Raw genomic sequence first — 16,996 nt, 5'->3', positions numbered from 1 at the left:
AAGGTTTATAATGATTTCCTAATTCTCACCGTTAAGTCATTTCCTAATATTGTTAATTTAATTACGGTAATCATACAGAAAATTCATTATTAGATGTATATATGGAAACTAAACAAATATATGTCTATATCAAAGAAAATAGCCACTCACAAATCATGTTGTCGAGTCGAACTCGCCTCGCGGGCATCGAAGATTCTTGTGATGCATTTTACCTAAAAACGAAACCACTTACGTAAATATAACGTACTAACATAATTACCTGTTTTCATACAAAGTACGGCTAATAAAAGAACTATTTTAAAACGGTTGAATTTTGGAAAACGGACTGCAGATTCAGATTCGGCATGTCTAGAAACCTAAGGAGGGATCTCAGGTTCCTCCACGCGTCGCCGCATGCACCGCGACAAAATGGCTGCACTGGCAGCTAAACGCTGGACGCACCACCCTGTTAAGGCTTCCCACGTGTGCCCATGTGCTTGCGAGTACCACGGTACTCACCTTCTTTGTTTTGCCCAGAAAATGGTTAACAGTGGTCCAGTTTTCCAAAGCCATTTTCTAGCTTAAATCTCAACCAAATGCAATGATTCAAAAGCCAACTAGAAGCTAGGAATGTGGGGAATAGATCTATACCCATTTAAGGTCGTGTCATGGTTAGAGTTCACCGGAAAATTGGTTTGAAAATGGCTCGACGACCATGGTTAGTTCCTTCAAAAATATGGGGAAGTCATCCCCGACTTGTTTTTTGCACTAAATCAACCCCAATCATAATTTTAAGGTTAAAACAATGTTAGGGGTTCAAAATAAGAAAGGTTTGAGGTGGTTCCAAGGCTCATCATGGTGGAGTTGTTGTGAGCTCACTGGAAAATACACATTGGTGGTGGTTCCTAGACTCAAGGAGAGCAGAGTGAGATAAAGGAGGAAGGAGAAGACCTATAGATGTTGGTGTCATCGTCCAGGTTGCTGCTGTGTAGTGAGCAAAGTTTAGAATCTTTAGGATTTGGGATAGGAAGGAGAATGCCGGGAGAGTGTGAGGCGAGGGAGCCCGGCGATGGCAGGTGGTCACCATTCATGTTTCTGTGCAATGGGCACAGAGTTGAGATAATGAGAATGAGGGGGTTTAGAAAACCAGAAAGAGATAGGTGGTGGTGCTCTAGTACGGTTAACTTCAATGGGAATGGTAGCTTCATTGTTGATTGTTCCTACGTTTATAGGTAAGATGGATTGGAGGGTAGGGAGAGATGAAGGGAAAAAGAGAATACATAGTTTGAAAGTCAAAGTGGGAAAGAAAGAGAGAGTGACAAATGAGAAAATGGTTGGAAAGGTGGGAGACACGAAAGAAAGGGAGAAGGAAGGTGTGTGGGCCCCACGTGGCGTACAGCCCAAGGGAAAAAAAAGTCAAATTATCTCCCTCAAACATGAAATTACTAAAACGCCCTTTACGATCGTAATCTGTAAAATCTTCATCGTAGATCCAAATTCGTTTCCGCTTGTGCCCACGTGTTCGTATCGTCGAGTACTCCACAAATATGCTAAAAGAATGAGTCCTATGTCTCTTTAAACGATGGTCAATGGAAGTCAAAATCCTTGCCTCTAGGGCATTTTTGTCAGTTCACTCCTTTAAAATTAATAAAATCTTAAAATTAGGGAGAGGTTGTCACAGTGCAGGTCCACTTATTTTATTATATTAATTAATGAATGTAGCCGAAGAGGTTGCATTGCATTCATGCATTGTTATCAATAATGATTTGATATTTGATTATGGATAATGCCATGACTCTTAATTTAATATTGTCAATTTACTGTAGTAAGGTTATGTCCCTGCTGAGCTATTGAAGCTCATCCCTCTATTGTTATACAGGTTTATGAACTAGACATTCAAAAGGGTAGGCAGGATAAGATCGGGTTTGAGAATATAATGTTTATTCATCTATTTACCGTAGGATTGTAAAGAATTCTTAATTTGTTTAAGAATCATGAGTTATTTTTATAAGAAGAATCTATTTCTAGTCCATTTCAATTTCCTCTTATTTATTTAGTTTTTAACTCATGTTTCAGATTTAGGATCCCAATTTTTCTACCGATCCCGGGTTTGGGGTGTGATAGAAATAGATGGAGTTTTGAATGAAACTCTTCTTAGTTACAAATGTGCCTTCATGAACAAATTTTTGTGAATCATTATGGTCCAATCAATGTTCATGTTTTTCTCAAACTTTCAAAATTTACTAGTTTAATTCATCATGAGCATTGGTATGCATTTCATCTTCCAAAAGTTACGGAGGCAAAGCTACACCATATGCACCTACAAAATAGAAGTAGCAATGAAAATTTCAACTAAAATATCATTTATAATGTCTTCTTCTAGTACTTTTAGGCAATTCCATGTTCTATATATTCCGAGATATCATTTTCAATGCATAAAATTGTTAGTTGATGTGAGAATTTATACGCACACAAATTAAACCCTCTTTTTGTCAATTGTAGTATAGAATGTAAGTAGGGATCGTTCAGGACCGGGGATTAGGAGGGATTGTTAATCACTTGGATTTCACTCAAAAACGTAAAAACACAATATAAAACACTATACTAGACTCAAAGAATGCAAAACTAAACTTTAAAACACTAAAACAAACCAAAAGACTCAAAACAGCACCAAAACACTCAAAACTGCCTTAAAAACACTTTTTGGGCAGTTTTGAGCACTTTGAGTACTTTGGACGAATTTGGGTAACAAATTGAATCAAAACACTTATAAACACAAACCAAAACACTTTCTAACTAATTTGAACAATACAAAGACTCAAAGGACTCAAAACAAGTTCAAAAGACTCAAAACTGCCTAAAAACACTAACTAGGCAGTTTCTGACCTTAAACCCAAATTTGGACGAAATTAAGTTGTAACTTGACTCAAGACTCTTAAAAACACAAACTAAATTGATTTCTAACTAATTTGGACATTAAAGTAAGGGGGGATTGAGTTTTGGACGAAATTAAACTAATTGCACAGATTCTAATTAAAAACAGAATGTAAATATGAATGTGATGGATTTGAATGGATGGGATGACTAGCTAAGGGGTTCATCTCCACACATGTTACACTTGCATAATAAAAAGATTTCCAATTGCATTTCAATAAACCATGAATTCTCAACTACCCCAAGTTAACCGTGATGCACTAATTAACCTTCAAATCTTCCTAACGTTATTGAATTGGATTATTGCATACGACAACCCAAAACATTCCCCACAAGTCCCCTACATGATTGCATAATAGAGATACAAGCAAGAATCATTACGCTCTATGAAAATTATAAGTGTTGACGAGGCATTCGTTACTATGATTGCATGAAACTTATGCCAAAAATTCGTTTAACGCGATTGTTTATAAGCAACCTCCACTACTTGTGAATATAAGTTCGTAACTATTAGGTGAAACTCACTTATATTCTAGCGTCATATTTATGCATGAAAATTAAGCGTATACTCTCAATAAACATACATAAATAAGTTATCAATCAAACAGTTAAACAAATTGAATCCACAACTTATGAAACGCAATTAGAAGTAATCAAATCAAAATGCAAGCATAAACATATATTTCGAATCCCCCCTAGCCAAGGGGGGGTTTAGTTCCTCATACGTACAAAACAAAGAGAATTGAAATTAAACATTGAAATCAAAGAAACACCTAAACATTCCAACAACTCAAACTTGAATTGTATGAATGTTTAGGCCCTCTTCTCTTCCTCTTTATTGTGGCACAAGGTCTAAGGACAGTTTGATGGTGTGAATGGTTTGGGGAGTGGTGGAAATGGAAGGATGGTGTTTGGATTGTAAGGGAGACACGACACAAGGGGATTTTCTGAAATGGAAGAGTGAATTGTGTATGAATTGGCATGAATGAATTGTGGCTGCAATGGATGCTTATTTATAGGTGAAAATGAGGGAATATGACAGCTAGGAACTTGGTGGAAATCTGGAATGGTGATGGGAGATGCATGTGGTTGATTTATGCATGTGATTAAAGGGTAATGACAGCTAAGTTATGATGATGAATGCATGTGCAAAGTTGGTTGAATGATTATGGGTGCATGTGGTTGATTTATGGTGCAATGATGAAAGGCAAAGTGCATGTGGCTGATTTGTGAAGGGAATGCATGTGGAATTAATGTGTGAATGATGGCAGATTGTGTATGTGAATGATTAGGGTGAATGTGCATGTGCTTTGACAGCTAGGTTGAATAAATTAAAGGGAGTGCATGTGGCTTGGCTGGAATGATTGGAATGCAATCTGAAATGGGATTGTTGGTGTGAATTTCTGGTACAAAAGGCCTCCTTTGGTGTTCAATTTCGTCCATCTACTTGGCTTCAAGTATATGCAATCCATTTAACGCCCCAAACTACTCCAAAATGCACCAAAATGCACCATTTTGCATACTTTGCCCTTAGAACCTGAAAACACACAAAAGAAGCATAAAAGACTAAAATAACTAAAGAAACATAACGTAAATGCACGAGAACAAGCCATTTAAGTCGCATGAATATGCTCCTATCATTAGTCCATTAGAAAGGAGCATACCCCAGTCACTGAAATAGATTGGATGGCTAATAAAAAAAAATGGGGATCGCACAAAGGTTTCTCTTGAATCCTTGATTTATTTTTCTTCTTTATAAGTTTTCTAGAGAAATGGGTTCAAGGAATTGAGATTGTTTGTTTTTCTAGTTCTAATTTTTTGAAGAATGGATTTTGTCTTGACGAGATCTTCATGTCTTTCATGTTGCTTACTTTTAATTCTTTATGTTCTTGGTAAGTCAACAAATTTTGTAATCTGAATCCCACAAACGCTTGAGACTCTCGAATCATGAGTAGTTTTTATTCAAGTCGTATGATGTTCTATAGTCATTTGCTTGGCCATAATTAGTAGAACAAAGTTTGAATCTAATTTGAGGGGCGACATCGATCCACTCTGTTACAATGGGAGTTCATACTGATCCATTAATGCAAGTCTTGTAGAGTAAAATTGAGTGCGGTTTGAGCTTGATTTGTTTTTTTAACCATAGCACTAAGGGCTGGTTTGGTATTGCTGTGCTTTGAAAAAAAGCTGCTTCTGCTATGCTGTGAGAATAAGCAGCTGTGAAATAAAGCAGCAGAGTGTTTGGTAAACTTTTTAGTAAAAGTGCTTTTAAAAAAAAAACAGTATTATAGTGTTTGGTAAACTTTTATGTAAAACAGATGTGAAAAAAAGCCAGTTTTTCAAAGCTAGGTTTTGCAGCTTCTTGTTTTTGGCTTTTTTTCATCCAAAACTGTGAAAAAAAACTGAAGGTGAATGTTTACCAAACACAAAAACAGCTCCCAGCTTTTTTTGATACCAGCTTTTTTCAGATACACCTCAGTACCAAACCAGGTCTAAAGCTGACCTGATTGTTTTGTTGGATATACTGTTACATATTGCTTTGGTTCATAATCTGATCATGTAGTGCTCATTCACTTGAATCACTTCTATTTCAAATTTTTGTTTGCAAGTATTGTCACACCTTGATTCTGAAAAATGCCTTGGTCGACATGTGGTAGCAGAAAGTAGCAGTACCATAATACATAAAGTCAACTGGAACTCATACACAAAATACATCAGATAATCAGCGAAAACAAAATTACAATAAAGGCTCACAAACCCTACTTTGAATGCACAACACACACCAGCTACACCATTTGGAATCCTCTTCACTAAACACTACCTGTACTCTGCAAGAAACAACCCTACAACCATTGAAATAATGCACTTGACAAAGCAAAAACACTCATTAGCTGCGAATTGTGTGAGTGATAATAATATAACATATGTGATTTTAAAAGTTAGTCAATCTAAGTTATAAAACATTTCACACAAGCATTCAACCGACTTTTCATGATTGATCCATACAGGCATTCAATCATTCTTTCATATATATAATGAAATAATAGAGCTACGCCGACATCATAGAATCAGCAAGAAACTATGCACATGGTTTTTGAACCTCTCAAGAACCAAAGTATTATTCCAAAAACTCCCATGGAATCCGATATGATGTAGGGTTCCAAAACGTCTCATGAAACCGAACAGGAGTAGCTTCCAAAACCACTCATGGAACCTACTGAAAGTAAACCAAGATTCCAAAACCTCTCATGGAATTAGAAAGGAATTTAACAAACTAGGGACTTCATATCTACACATGAAACGAGAAAGGAAATATACAAGGTATCAATCCTCTACATAACCTTCTCAGTTTGCAATCATATCAATTATACGTAAATATATCATTTCAAACGAAAGATTATCGATTGGCAATAAACATATTTATAAATCCATGCTATATCCACAAAGTATATAGCCTCTTTCATATGCATAATAGTTTATCACATAATATTAAAATCACTCGCCTAGAGTCTAACTCACTTTAGAATAACTACAATAGAAGCTTCACACAAAACAATGTGTACATCATTAATGACCACAATGCTCTGATAGAACCTATGATCGTACACAACACTCCACTTAGGAATTTTATCAAAACTGACAAGCAAAATGAGACATAGTGCTACTTACATGTACAGAGAGATGCACAACAACCGGGAACAACACATTATTATGATTAGCCCAGTGTTCTAAAAATCGACCTAGGCGGCGCCTAGGTGCTAGACGACTGCTTATCGGCTCGATTTCACTAAAATTGTTGAACAAGTCAGCTAGACTATTAGGTGGCACCTAGACAGCCACCTGGGAAGGCTAGGTGGGCTAGGCAGCCTCGACGACCTTTGGGCAATTCTGTAACTTCAAAAACTATCGCTGCAAAGGTTGTGAATCTCCGGTGTCCCACTGCAATTTCATCGCGTTGCTGCACCTTGTCCCCTGTCTGCGTGCGTAGAAGAAGAGTCAGCATCAAAGATTTGATGAGAGATAAAGAGAGAGAGAGAGCTTTGTAAATTTGCAATTGCAGAGAAGAAGAAGTGCGACGCTGCTGTGTTAGCTAGAGTTAGTGTTAAAGATTTTAAAGTTGGCTGATAGTTCTTTTAAAATTAGGGAATAAGTTATTTATTTATTTTATTTTGTTTAATGTGAAAGCAAAGGCCCAACCATTTTTTAATGACAATTGAAAGTAAGGTGCAACAATGATTAAAACATATTAGGCTTAGAAAAAACGTTACAAAACCAAGAGTATCCTTAAACATATTGTTGAACCTAAAAATTACAAAGCCTACGTGGCGCGCAGGCCAAGTAACTAATAAGCTAACTATGTCCTTCGGTTGAATGCGGGGCGTGCCAACTCGTCGGCCGAGTTCGGCCGAGGAGTAAAATTTGTTGATGTTGCGTTGAGCGCGTTGCTGACTTCTTTATCTTGCGACTGCGGCCGAGGAAGGAACAAATCTCGGCCTTTGGATTCTCGAGCCTGAAGACAAGGCTGCTAGTTCTACGAAGTTCAATATCAAATTCGGCTCTCAAGGTGCCGAATGTAGTAACCTGGTAACACCTCACTTCGCCGAGAAGGCTAATGAGATGACCTCTGCCAATAAGGATTTGAAAATCCTTCTCGACCGAGACTTGGATAGATAACCAGTCGGCCTCGACGCAGTGCTGTTTATCCAAACTGAAGGTGCTTCGGGAACGGCTGATTCTACTGCAACAGTGCTGTTTATCCAAACTGAAGATGTGTCGGCGGAAAAAAGAAAATAAAAAAATCTCAAGATGTTTGAGAGGTTTTGCGCAGGGCATTTGTGTGTTGAATTGGAGGTCCTTTTTACATTGCCACTACCTCTGTATCTATAGGGACATATGCGTGTTGGTTGATAAGCTGATATAGGCTTCCGCCATGCATTAGAACTCTTCCACTGATTGCGTCATATAAGCCTTCCTATTCCCAAAACTCTGAATTTAGTCAAAATTGCAACCTAATTCAATCCTTATGCAGCCCTATCACATCAAATCCCAAGATAGCTTGGATGCTTGGATTTGATCAAATAATGCCCATCAAAATAACCACCAATCCATGTACACCGATGTGGTTGGTTGCTTTTTGGAGATAACCATCACAAACTTGTGGTGTATAATTACCTAGGAAATAGTCTCCCAACCTTCCACGTATATGCATGTGCTGACTTAAAGAATTGCAAATGAATTGCAATTCTTCTACTTAATATTATCCCATGCAGAGAAGGGCTAAAACATATTAAAAGATAATGCCATGATTAAAACCACAATATATCTTTCAATAACAGCAAAATTACCTTCACTTTTCATCCGACGGTTGGAAGTATGCTTACCCAATGACCTTGATTACTCGGGCCGATGGTGTAATTTTGGGTCCAAACACATATATATATGTGTGTATGTGTGCATGTAATTTTATTTTTGCTTAAAATATAATAAATTTACTTAAGTATGTGTAATTTTATTTTTCAATTTTTGTATTTCAGTATAATTATGTATTTTTTAAGTATAAATAGACACTTATTTATATTATTTTACGTAAATCCGCCTAGTCCGCTTAAGCCCTACCTAGCAGCTTAGGCGTTAGGCCCTAGTACGTCGCCCGACTAGCGTCTATCATTTTTTAGAACCTTGGATCAACCAACTAAGATCCATCAAGCTCTCAACATCTTATTCAAATTTCACGATGATCCAATGGTTAGATTGTCATTAATTACAAAAATCGAGCGGCGATACAATTAACTCAAAAATCAAATAACCAAATCATTGCATCAAATCTCAACAAACAAATCTTAGATATAGGCTCAGGAGATTAAGAACATTTTTTTGCCCAAAATCAAGTCATTGTGCTTCACAGGCATGTATATCTCAACACGAAGAACAACTTTTATACTTGCCACGAAGTCCAAAGTGGATGGAAGGCAGGCAATTTCTCAGGTAAAGGTTGCGAGTGCTGTAATCTTCACGGTGTAGAATTTTTGCATACTGTGATTCAATGAGGTTAGGGTTGGTCGGGTTCTACTCTTAGGATGATGAGCTACATAACTTAGGAGGTGGCGTCGGTTGCAGTTTAGCCAATTTAGGGTTTATGATAAGACCTTCGAATCCCTCTTTTTGAATCTATTTGTCAACTTTAAGTTGTAAGATTTAAAATTTTTAAATCGTATACCAAACAAGTTTTTGAGTTTTAAAGAAAATTATTATCAAAAAAACTTTTAAGAAATATTTTAAGAAATTATAAAAATTTTCAAATAGGATATCAAACAAGCCCTAAATTTCTAAACGGAATATAGCAAATACGCTTTTATTGAGATAATGTTGGTCATTTACATTAAATCTTGTATTTGTCCCTTTTATGATCAAAACGCGTGCCGTTGACAACAAGGGCATTGTCGTCCAACAAACACCTCCCTAGGGTCCCGAAGCCACCTAGCGCCCCCCTCCTCTCCCCCATCTGTCCAATGCCCCATCACAAAAAACCCAAGACGGAATTTTCCAAATCCAAATTCCACGGCCGCACGCACAGACACTCGGACACTTACCCCTCCCAATTTTCCCTCCCCGCCGACTGGAGATCTCGCCGCCTCCCTCCCCAACCGTACCCCACGCCGCCCTCTCCGACACCAAATTCGCACCCCAGCTCAATTCAATTCAAGCCCCCCTTCTATTCAGTTTACTCTTTCCACGGCGTGATGATTTTCATGTAAATTTCGATTGGATTTTCAAGATATCAATTTGAAATTTCCCTAGAATGCCGGAAAAGCTGAGATTATGACATTTTCCCGTGAAAATTATGAGGGCAGGTTCTTCCGACGAGCCCAATTCTCCTTCCACCTCTGTGCCGCGCGTTCCTCAGCCCAATCCGTGCAAGCACAGGTGAATCTTGGACTTTTTTATTGAATTTTGGTAGGAATTCATGAGTTTTTATGTAATTCAATTACCAAAATGGTGTATTGTGGATTAATGCTTTTGCAAATTATATCTATTCATGCTTTAATTTTGTGGTTTTGCATGGTGATCCTAATTGAATTAGTTCCAACCCGAATTTGGTTTTTCGATTGATTAGCTTTTATCGAAATTGGTTAGAATTTAGGAAGACAATTTTGGAGATTGAGGAGGTACCGAGTTTTTGTTTTTGTTGTTGTTTCAAGTACTTTCCGTGCTTGAGAAATGGTTTCGGTGTTGATTTTGTAAAATCGGATTGGAATATTAATTGGCACTAATTCTTGATTTCAAACTGATTTGCATGTATCTGATGTTAACTGGCAGTGTTAGCAATGTCCTTAGATTGTTAGCACGGAGAGAGGTTTCTCCGCAAACGAAACATTGGTCAAAGAAGTTATGGGGGGAACCTCCGAAGTCTAATTCCGATTCTGTTGGCCCAAAGTTTGAAACAGCTAGAGATGCTAGGCACAGCCTTGTCTCATGGTAAACTGCCAATTCATTTAGTCGCTCTCTCATAATTTTCTTGCAACAAAAAAAAGCATACTGCTTTGTTTTTTCTAGTTGTTTGAATTATTTTGCATTTAGTTTGATCTTTCAATTCATGGTCTGTCTTGAAATTGGATCGACTTCAGGGTGGAGGCAGAGTCACTCCAGCATTTGTCTTCCAAATATTGTCCGCTTGTGCCTCCTCCACGTTCAACTATTGCAGCAGCCTTTAGCCCCGATGGAACGACACTAGCTTCAACTCAGTAAGTCCTGCTATGCATATATATATATATATCTCGGCCTGGTATGGGGTTTGCCTAAAGCTTAGTGTTGAGTTATATTTATTCTAAGAAGTGTATCATTTATTAACTTTCAATTGCAACTGTAATTGCAGCGGAGACCATACTGTAAAGATTATTGATTGCCGAACTGGGATCTGCTTAAAGGTCTTGAGTGGTCACCGTAGGACACCGTGGGTGGTAAGTCTACAGCACTGGATATTTGATTCTGAATTTCTTTTGTTTTTGTTCAAATACTTGAAGTTGAATGTTAGCTTCTTGCTTCAGCTTGCTGCAAGATGTTGTGAACAATTTTTTAAACAGAACAGCTTGAGATTTGGTGAAACATTAAAGCTTCTTTTTCATCCATATTCTTTTGCTAAGAAATATAGGATGCCATCTATGCTTATAATGCTAAAATTCTCTCTGCAAGAAGTTTTATGCTCTCGTCAAAAGTCTTTGGGTTGCTTTATCCTAATCTTTTTTAGTGGATGTTGCCACTTTAATCTAGTTGTTTTATTCATCAACAAAATTACTGGTTACCAGATCTGACACTTCAGCATAGCTACTCGGTACATCTCATTAGCTTCCTGTGCATTTCTCACTAGCTGGTTGTGCTTTTGCAGGTTAGATTTCATCCTGTGTATCCAGACATATTGGCTAGTGGAAGTTTGGATCATGAAGTTCGCTTGTGGGATGCAAACACGGCAGAATGTATAGGATCTCGTGATTTTTGTAAGTTTTTGCGTTGATTATCAATCATTAAAACAAACAATTTATTCTTTTTTTCATTTAAGTTTGTGTCATGGATATGATTGTTAGTGCTTTTTTCTCCACACAGTGCGTCCCATTGCATCCATAGCTTTCCATGCCCAAGGTGAGCTGCTCGCTGTTGCGTCAGGTCACAAGGTAAGATTTTTTATTAGGAAATTTTAACTAATCATGCTTATCTCTTATTAATGGCCTTAACCTTTAAATCTTGCATTAGTTGTACATATGGCACTACAATAGGAGAGGGGAGACATCCTCACCAAGCATAGTACTGAAGACACGACGTTCACTCCGGGCGGTGCATTTTCACCCACATGGAGCTCCTTTCCTTTTAACTGCTGAGGTAAATTTTTGGGTAGTCGTTTTGGTAGAAATATTAATCGTTTTCTTTGATTAAATATATTTGATTCATGTATTTTTCTTATTTGTAGGTCAATGACATGGACTCCTCAGATTCCTCGATGACACTTGCAACTTCTCCGGGTTATTTGCGCTATCCTCCACCTACCGTATATTTGGCAGATGGTCAATCTAGTGATCGTTCCAGTTTGGCAGATGGACTACCTCTTATGTCTTTACCATTTCTGATATGGCCTTCATTTGCTAGAGATAATGGGAGAATATCTATGCAGCGTAGTGACACGGACATTGGTTCAAGTAGTGTGCAACAGAGAGTTGATCCTTCTGCTTCAGTGCGGTTGCTAACATATTCAACTCCTTCAGGGCAGTATGAACTTCTGCTGTCCCCAATTGAACCTAGTAGCTCTTCTCCAGCACCAGAAGAGACAGAAACTAATACTTTCTTGAGTGAAATGGAAACTGAAGTTTCTCAACCTGCAATGGACAGTTTAGAGGCTTTGGAAGTGCAACCTGAAGGGAGGAGCAATCATATTTTCCCATTTGGTGACTCAACATATTGGGAACTTCCTTTTTTGCAAGGGTGGTTAATTGGTCAGACCCAAGCTAGCCAACGGAATATGCGGCTGGTAGGTGATGCTACACAAGATAATCCATCTGCACGTGGTGAGATGAATCCAGCCATAACTTCCTCGGTAATACCAACCAGTGTGAGCCAATCCAGGCTTACTGGAAGATCTAGTTCCCGGCATCGTACTTCACGAACTCATATGGTGTCGACGATTGGATCTAATGAAGGTGCTGGATTCAATAGTTTTGCGCATGCTGAAAGTGAGCCTCAACCAGTTGCAAGTAGAATCCAATCGGAACTTGCCAACTCACTTGCTGCAGCAGCAGCTGCAGAGTTGCCTTGCACTGTAAAGCTCAGAATTTGGCCACACGATTTGAAAAATCCTTGTTCTCCCCTTGATGCAGAAAGATGTCGCTTAACCATTCCACATGCTGTACTTTGTAGGTAAATTTCTTTCTGTTTTCAACGTTCATGGTACTTTGTTGTTCTATACAATTTGACATTGCCTTTAGCTTATTCGTAAGTCTTGCAAAACCAGTACATTGATAAAGGATGCAACATCAGTTGGTAGTTTGTTTTTACGTTTGGTTTTTTTGTCAAAGGTAGTTTGTTTTTACTGGATTTACACCTTTTGCAAAGAAATATTTGATTAGTAGATGATTATGAAATGTTGGCTTTTTTTTCTTTTATTCTCTTTCAGCATTGCATGATTGTTTGAACTTTAATGGTATTACTGGCTGTATCTTTTTGGATTTTTACTTAATAATTTGTTGCAGTGAGATGGGTGCCCATTTTTCCCCTTGCGGAAGGTTTTTAGCTGCTTGTGTTGCATGTATGTTGCCCCATATGGAAGCTGATCCTGGATTGCAGAGCCAGGTCAACCATGATGCGACAGGGGCATCAACTTCCCCAACTCGACATCCAATTTCAGCACACCATGTCATGTATGAGCTCCGGATATATTCCCTTGAGGAAGCAACGTAAAGCTTTAACTCCCTATAATCTGTGTTGCACTTTCATACCTCTCTTTTAGCTTTCCATTTGCATTTTCCTTCTTTCTACAACCTGATTTTCTTTTATCTATCTAGATTTGGAATGGTTCTTGCATCCCGGGCAATAAGAGCTGCCCACTGCTTAACATCTATTCAGGTCAGCTAAATTTTGAACATGTATGACTTATTGGGTCATCTTGATCATTAGTTTCTCATTGGTTTTCAGACAATTCTTTACTTATTTAACTTTTTTCCCTAAGACTACAGCAAATCTTTAACGGAAAATGCTTCATTTTAACTGAAAACTATGATTAGCAGCCCTGTATGGAGTGCATCCCTTGAAATCTCATCATAAGAGCTCAACGATTCATGTCAATGCTCAGCCTAGCTTTAGTTTGAGTTAGATACTCTGGAGTTATGATAAGGATATATCTTTTATGTTCGTAGAATGTAATGAATTACAGTTACGCATATTTTTTATAAGGCATTTGCCACCAGAAAATCTAAAGTTGAAGCAGTCTTGTTATGTAGCGGTATGTAAACACATACATATATAGGTATGTTTTATGTAGGGAGAATCTGTTAGGATTGCCTTATATTGTTGATGCGTGATCATGTTGTTTCAATATTCAATCCAACAGCTGATTGGTATATGACCTAGATGTCCAATGCACCGCTGTTATGATTAAAACAAATAATCAATAAACTGATATAGAAGAAGGTATATAAATGAGTGAAGACTTGGACTCTGTATGAACTATCATTATGGCAGCGGTCTATGGGTGGACTTAGTGGCAGATCATTAAGACATTAGGTTTTTATTATTTAGATAATATTTTAAGTTACGCATCCTCAGCACATACCCACCTGACTGCTCAACTACACAAATTAAAAGATGTGTATATTGTATTTTAGCGGGCTTCTGGTACTTAGCTTTGTTCTATTCCACATGAATCTCTGGGGTTCTCTAGTTGTGTTTACCTGTTTGTAACAGTAACTCACACACACAGACACACACATACGTCTGAGTTACATATAGTCCCTTATATGTAACTTTTTCATGCATGCCATCTGGTTATGAACATTCTATTAAGTGACTGCCTTTGTTGCCGAAGTATTCTCAGTTTCACCTGTCAATAGTCCTTAGGTTGAATAGATCTCCGAACTCTAATAGTTGTCTCATTTATAAGCAAAAGATTCACAACCTAATAATATTTTTTCCTTTATATTTCTTCTAGATCAAGCAAAGATTTTGTACTTTCATCACACACTTATTCCGTTTTGTTATTCCTTGATTTACTGTGGCAGTTCTCTCCTACGTCAGAGCATATATTACTTGCCTATGGCCGTCGTCACAGTTCACTTCTGAAGAGTGTTGTCATTGATGGAGAGACAACAGTGCCTATTTACACCATTCTGGAGGTAGGATTTTTTAGTTCTCTTCCGTCCCTCCCTCTTCATTTTAGTTTTAATTTTTAAATATTAAAGTATCTTTTATTTTTGTTTCAAATCTGTGTCTTATTAACATTGGGTGTTTCAATCAATCTGTAAAGTAACATCTAGAAACTTATGTAATATTTAATCTGCTTCTAATAAGTAATGACAAGGATATGAAATTTTTATGAATTTTGGTTGAGACTAATGTATGCAACCTAAGTTGGATTAAACTAGTCTTAGAGTGGAATAATTGAATTTGGTGCAAACTAAAAGTCATTTGTAACTGAACTCGTGTATGAAATAGATTTTATGTCAACTTTCTTATAAAGTTGACCATAGTTGTGGCCTGTGGTTCAACTGTGCATGATATAACTTTCATGTGTTACCAGTTGCTTTTGGTTGTCCTCTATTATGAGTGTTCATGTAACATTCTTAGTTGTTATTCAGGTCTACAGAGTTTCTGATATGGAGCTTGTGAGAGTTCTTCCTAGTGCAGAGGATGAGGTCAACGTAGCTTGCTTTCATCCTTCAGTTGGAGGTGGCCTTGTCTATGGAACCAAGGTAATCAATTCTGTTTCTGTGAGCTTCTTTTGCTTGTTTGGTTCCTCCCCCAATTCCCATAACTCAGTGTTTTCATGTTGTGAAATGCAGGAAGGGAAGTTAAGGATCCTCCAATATGATAGTTCTTATTGCATGAATCAGACAACAACTGCTTTTCTTGATGAAAACATGCTTGAGGTACAACATGACCCAATTGGAGGGTTTATTTGTTCATTGTTCTTTATTTTTGGATGCAATTATGCCTTTCCTTCATGTTTGGTTTATAAATTGCTGCAAAATCAAAGTGTTCATCCTTTAAGTGTTTAATTACTTTTCTTAGCTGTTCATTCTCCTGATATTACCAGTGTCTATTTTTGTAGGTCCCAACATATGCCTTGGAATGCTAGGAACTAGCCATCATTTTCCACTTGTGGGACGAACCACTCAGCCTAGCCGGTCTGTTTCTCTTTTTGAAGATCTATTGCTTTTAGATTTTGTCAAATTAATTTTACTTCCAGCACCAACGTGTAGGATGGAGAACGTTCAGAGTATGACGCCTTTAATATTACACTTATTTTCTAGAGGTTTTGGTGATGGGTTGAGGTTTTTCTTGAGTATGGATTCCTCCTTTTTTGTTGTAAATAAAAATTATAGGAAGCCCATGGATTGAATAGGACGGGCATGGATTGAATACACTCGTAGGTTTATAAGCTACATCTTTAAGAAATAAGGTCTAAGATATTAGTTTACATTCCGATGGCTCCGGTTTCTTGGGGGGAAGAAACTTATAATGGCCCTATGTTTTGCTTTCAGGATGAAATCACGGTGTATCCGTGAAGCTGAATATTGTGCCTGACTGTTTCTTCTTCAGTCAAATGCCTGTGAAACGCTCTATTCAGAATCGAAAAATACAGCTTTGTAATTTTTCTTTATTGTATTTTTAGAGTATATGTTGTTCAAATTACTAGGGAATTTAATTTAACAAGGGAACAGATAAGTTGGGAGCGAAAAACCGTGTTGTATATGCGTGTTTGGTTCCATTGGACATTGTTAGCAATGTAATTGATTCTCTTTTTCTTTATCTTGAACAAGGCATTGTGTTTTTAGGCCCTTGTATGTTGGCCTTCACTGTAAAAAAAGGGAAAAAAAGCAGAGCAAAGTTTCTCTAAGTTATTGTTTTCCTTTCCTTTCGTTTTATTTTTACTCGATTTTTGTTGCGGGAACGTACTTTTCTATTGGGATTGATCTCCGCACTCCTGTTTTCTCGTTTTCGCACGTGCCGGAAAGGAGAAAATGGGTGTAGGTGAATCACTTCCCTTTGTTTTACCAGCTTTACCCACCGTTGGAAGAGCACAAACTTGTTCCGCTCGTTTGCTTGTCAAACTGTACGCACCTAAACAAAGAAGAAAATGGCTCTGTCGGAAGTGTCTTTCTTCTTCTGGACATGGAAGTCGATCTCCGTGAAGTGAATCGAGTTCCCATCCAGGAGAGAGCACTGTACTCTGGACTGGCTCACACCCAAAAGAGAGCAAGATTTCCAATCAATTTCCCCTTTATCCGTCCACATCTACCATCTTCCGTCGAATAACAGAGCTTATAAACACGGCAAATGTTGCAATAAGAAATCCTTGCGACAAGGAATAGATCTTCCCTAGTTT

General features: G+C 37.7%; 1 protein-coding gene across 1 annotated transcript; it reads left to right on the top strand.

Moving 5' to 3' along the window:
- The first annotated feature begins 9,406 nt into the window (after positions 1 to 9,406).
- Positions 9,407 to 16,507, top strand: LOC125480816. The gene is made up of 15 exons (XM_048591948.1): positions 9,407 to 9,837; positions 10,231 to 10,389; positions 10,539 to 10,655; positions 10,787 to 10,871; positions 11,297 to 11,405; positions 11,512 to 11,579; positions 11,659 to 11,784; positions 11,873 to 12,813; positions 13,146 to 13,349; positions 13,458 to 13,518; positions 14,670 to 14,783; positions 15,246 to 15,359; positions 15,450 to 15,536; positions 15,719 to 15,794; positions 16,152 to 16,507. Exons 1-14 carry the CDS (start codon positions 9,755 to 9,757, stop codon positions 15,743 to 15,745), a joined length of 2,295 nt encoding a protein of 764 aa, XP_048447905.1. The 5' UTR covers positions 9,407 to 9,754; the 3' UTR covers positions 15,746 to 15,794; positions 16,152 to 16,507.
- Positions 16,508 to 16,996: the final 489 nt, after the last annotated feature.

The sequence above is a fragment of a genome, unplaced genomic scaffold, assembly GCF_019419815.1.
Source record: "Pyrus x bretschneideri cultivar Hongxiangsu unplaced genomic scaffold, Pyrus_bretschneideri_v1 Contig36, whole genome shotgun sequence".
In the NCBI taxonomy this organism is placed as follows: domain Eukaryota; kingdom Viridiplantae; phylum Streptophyta; class Magnoliopsida; order Rosales; family Rosaceae; genus Pyrus; species Pyrus x bretschneideri.
The sequence above is the reverse complement of the archived record's forward strand: the minus strand, read 5'-3'. Positions and strand labels throughout refer to the sequence as shown.

Bases quoted from the DNA above. Each gene is read 5' to 3' on its own strand.
- LOC125480816 (XM_048591948.1), top strand. From the start codon at position 9,755: ATGAGGGCAGGTTCTTCCGACGAGCCCAATTCTCCTTCCACCTCTGTG. The intron at 10,656-10,786 runs GTAAGTCCTGCT...CTGTAATTGCAG, and splicing joins ACGACACTAGCTTCAACTCA to CGGAGACCATACTGTAAAGA. The intron at 10,872-11,296 runs GTAAGTCTACAG...GTGCTTTTGCAG, and splicing joins ACCGTAGGACACCGTGGGTG to GTTAGATTTCATCCTGTGTA.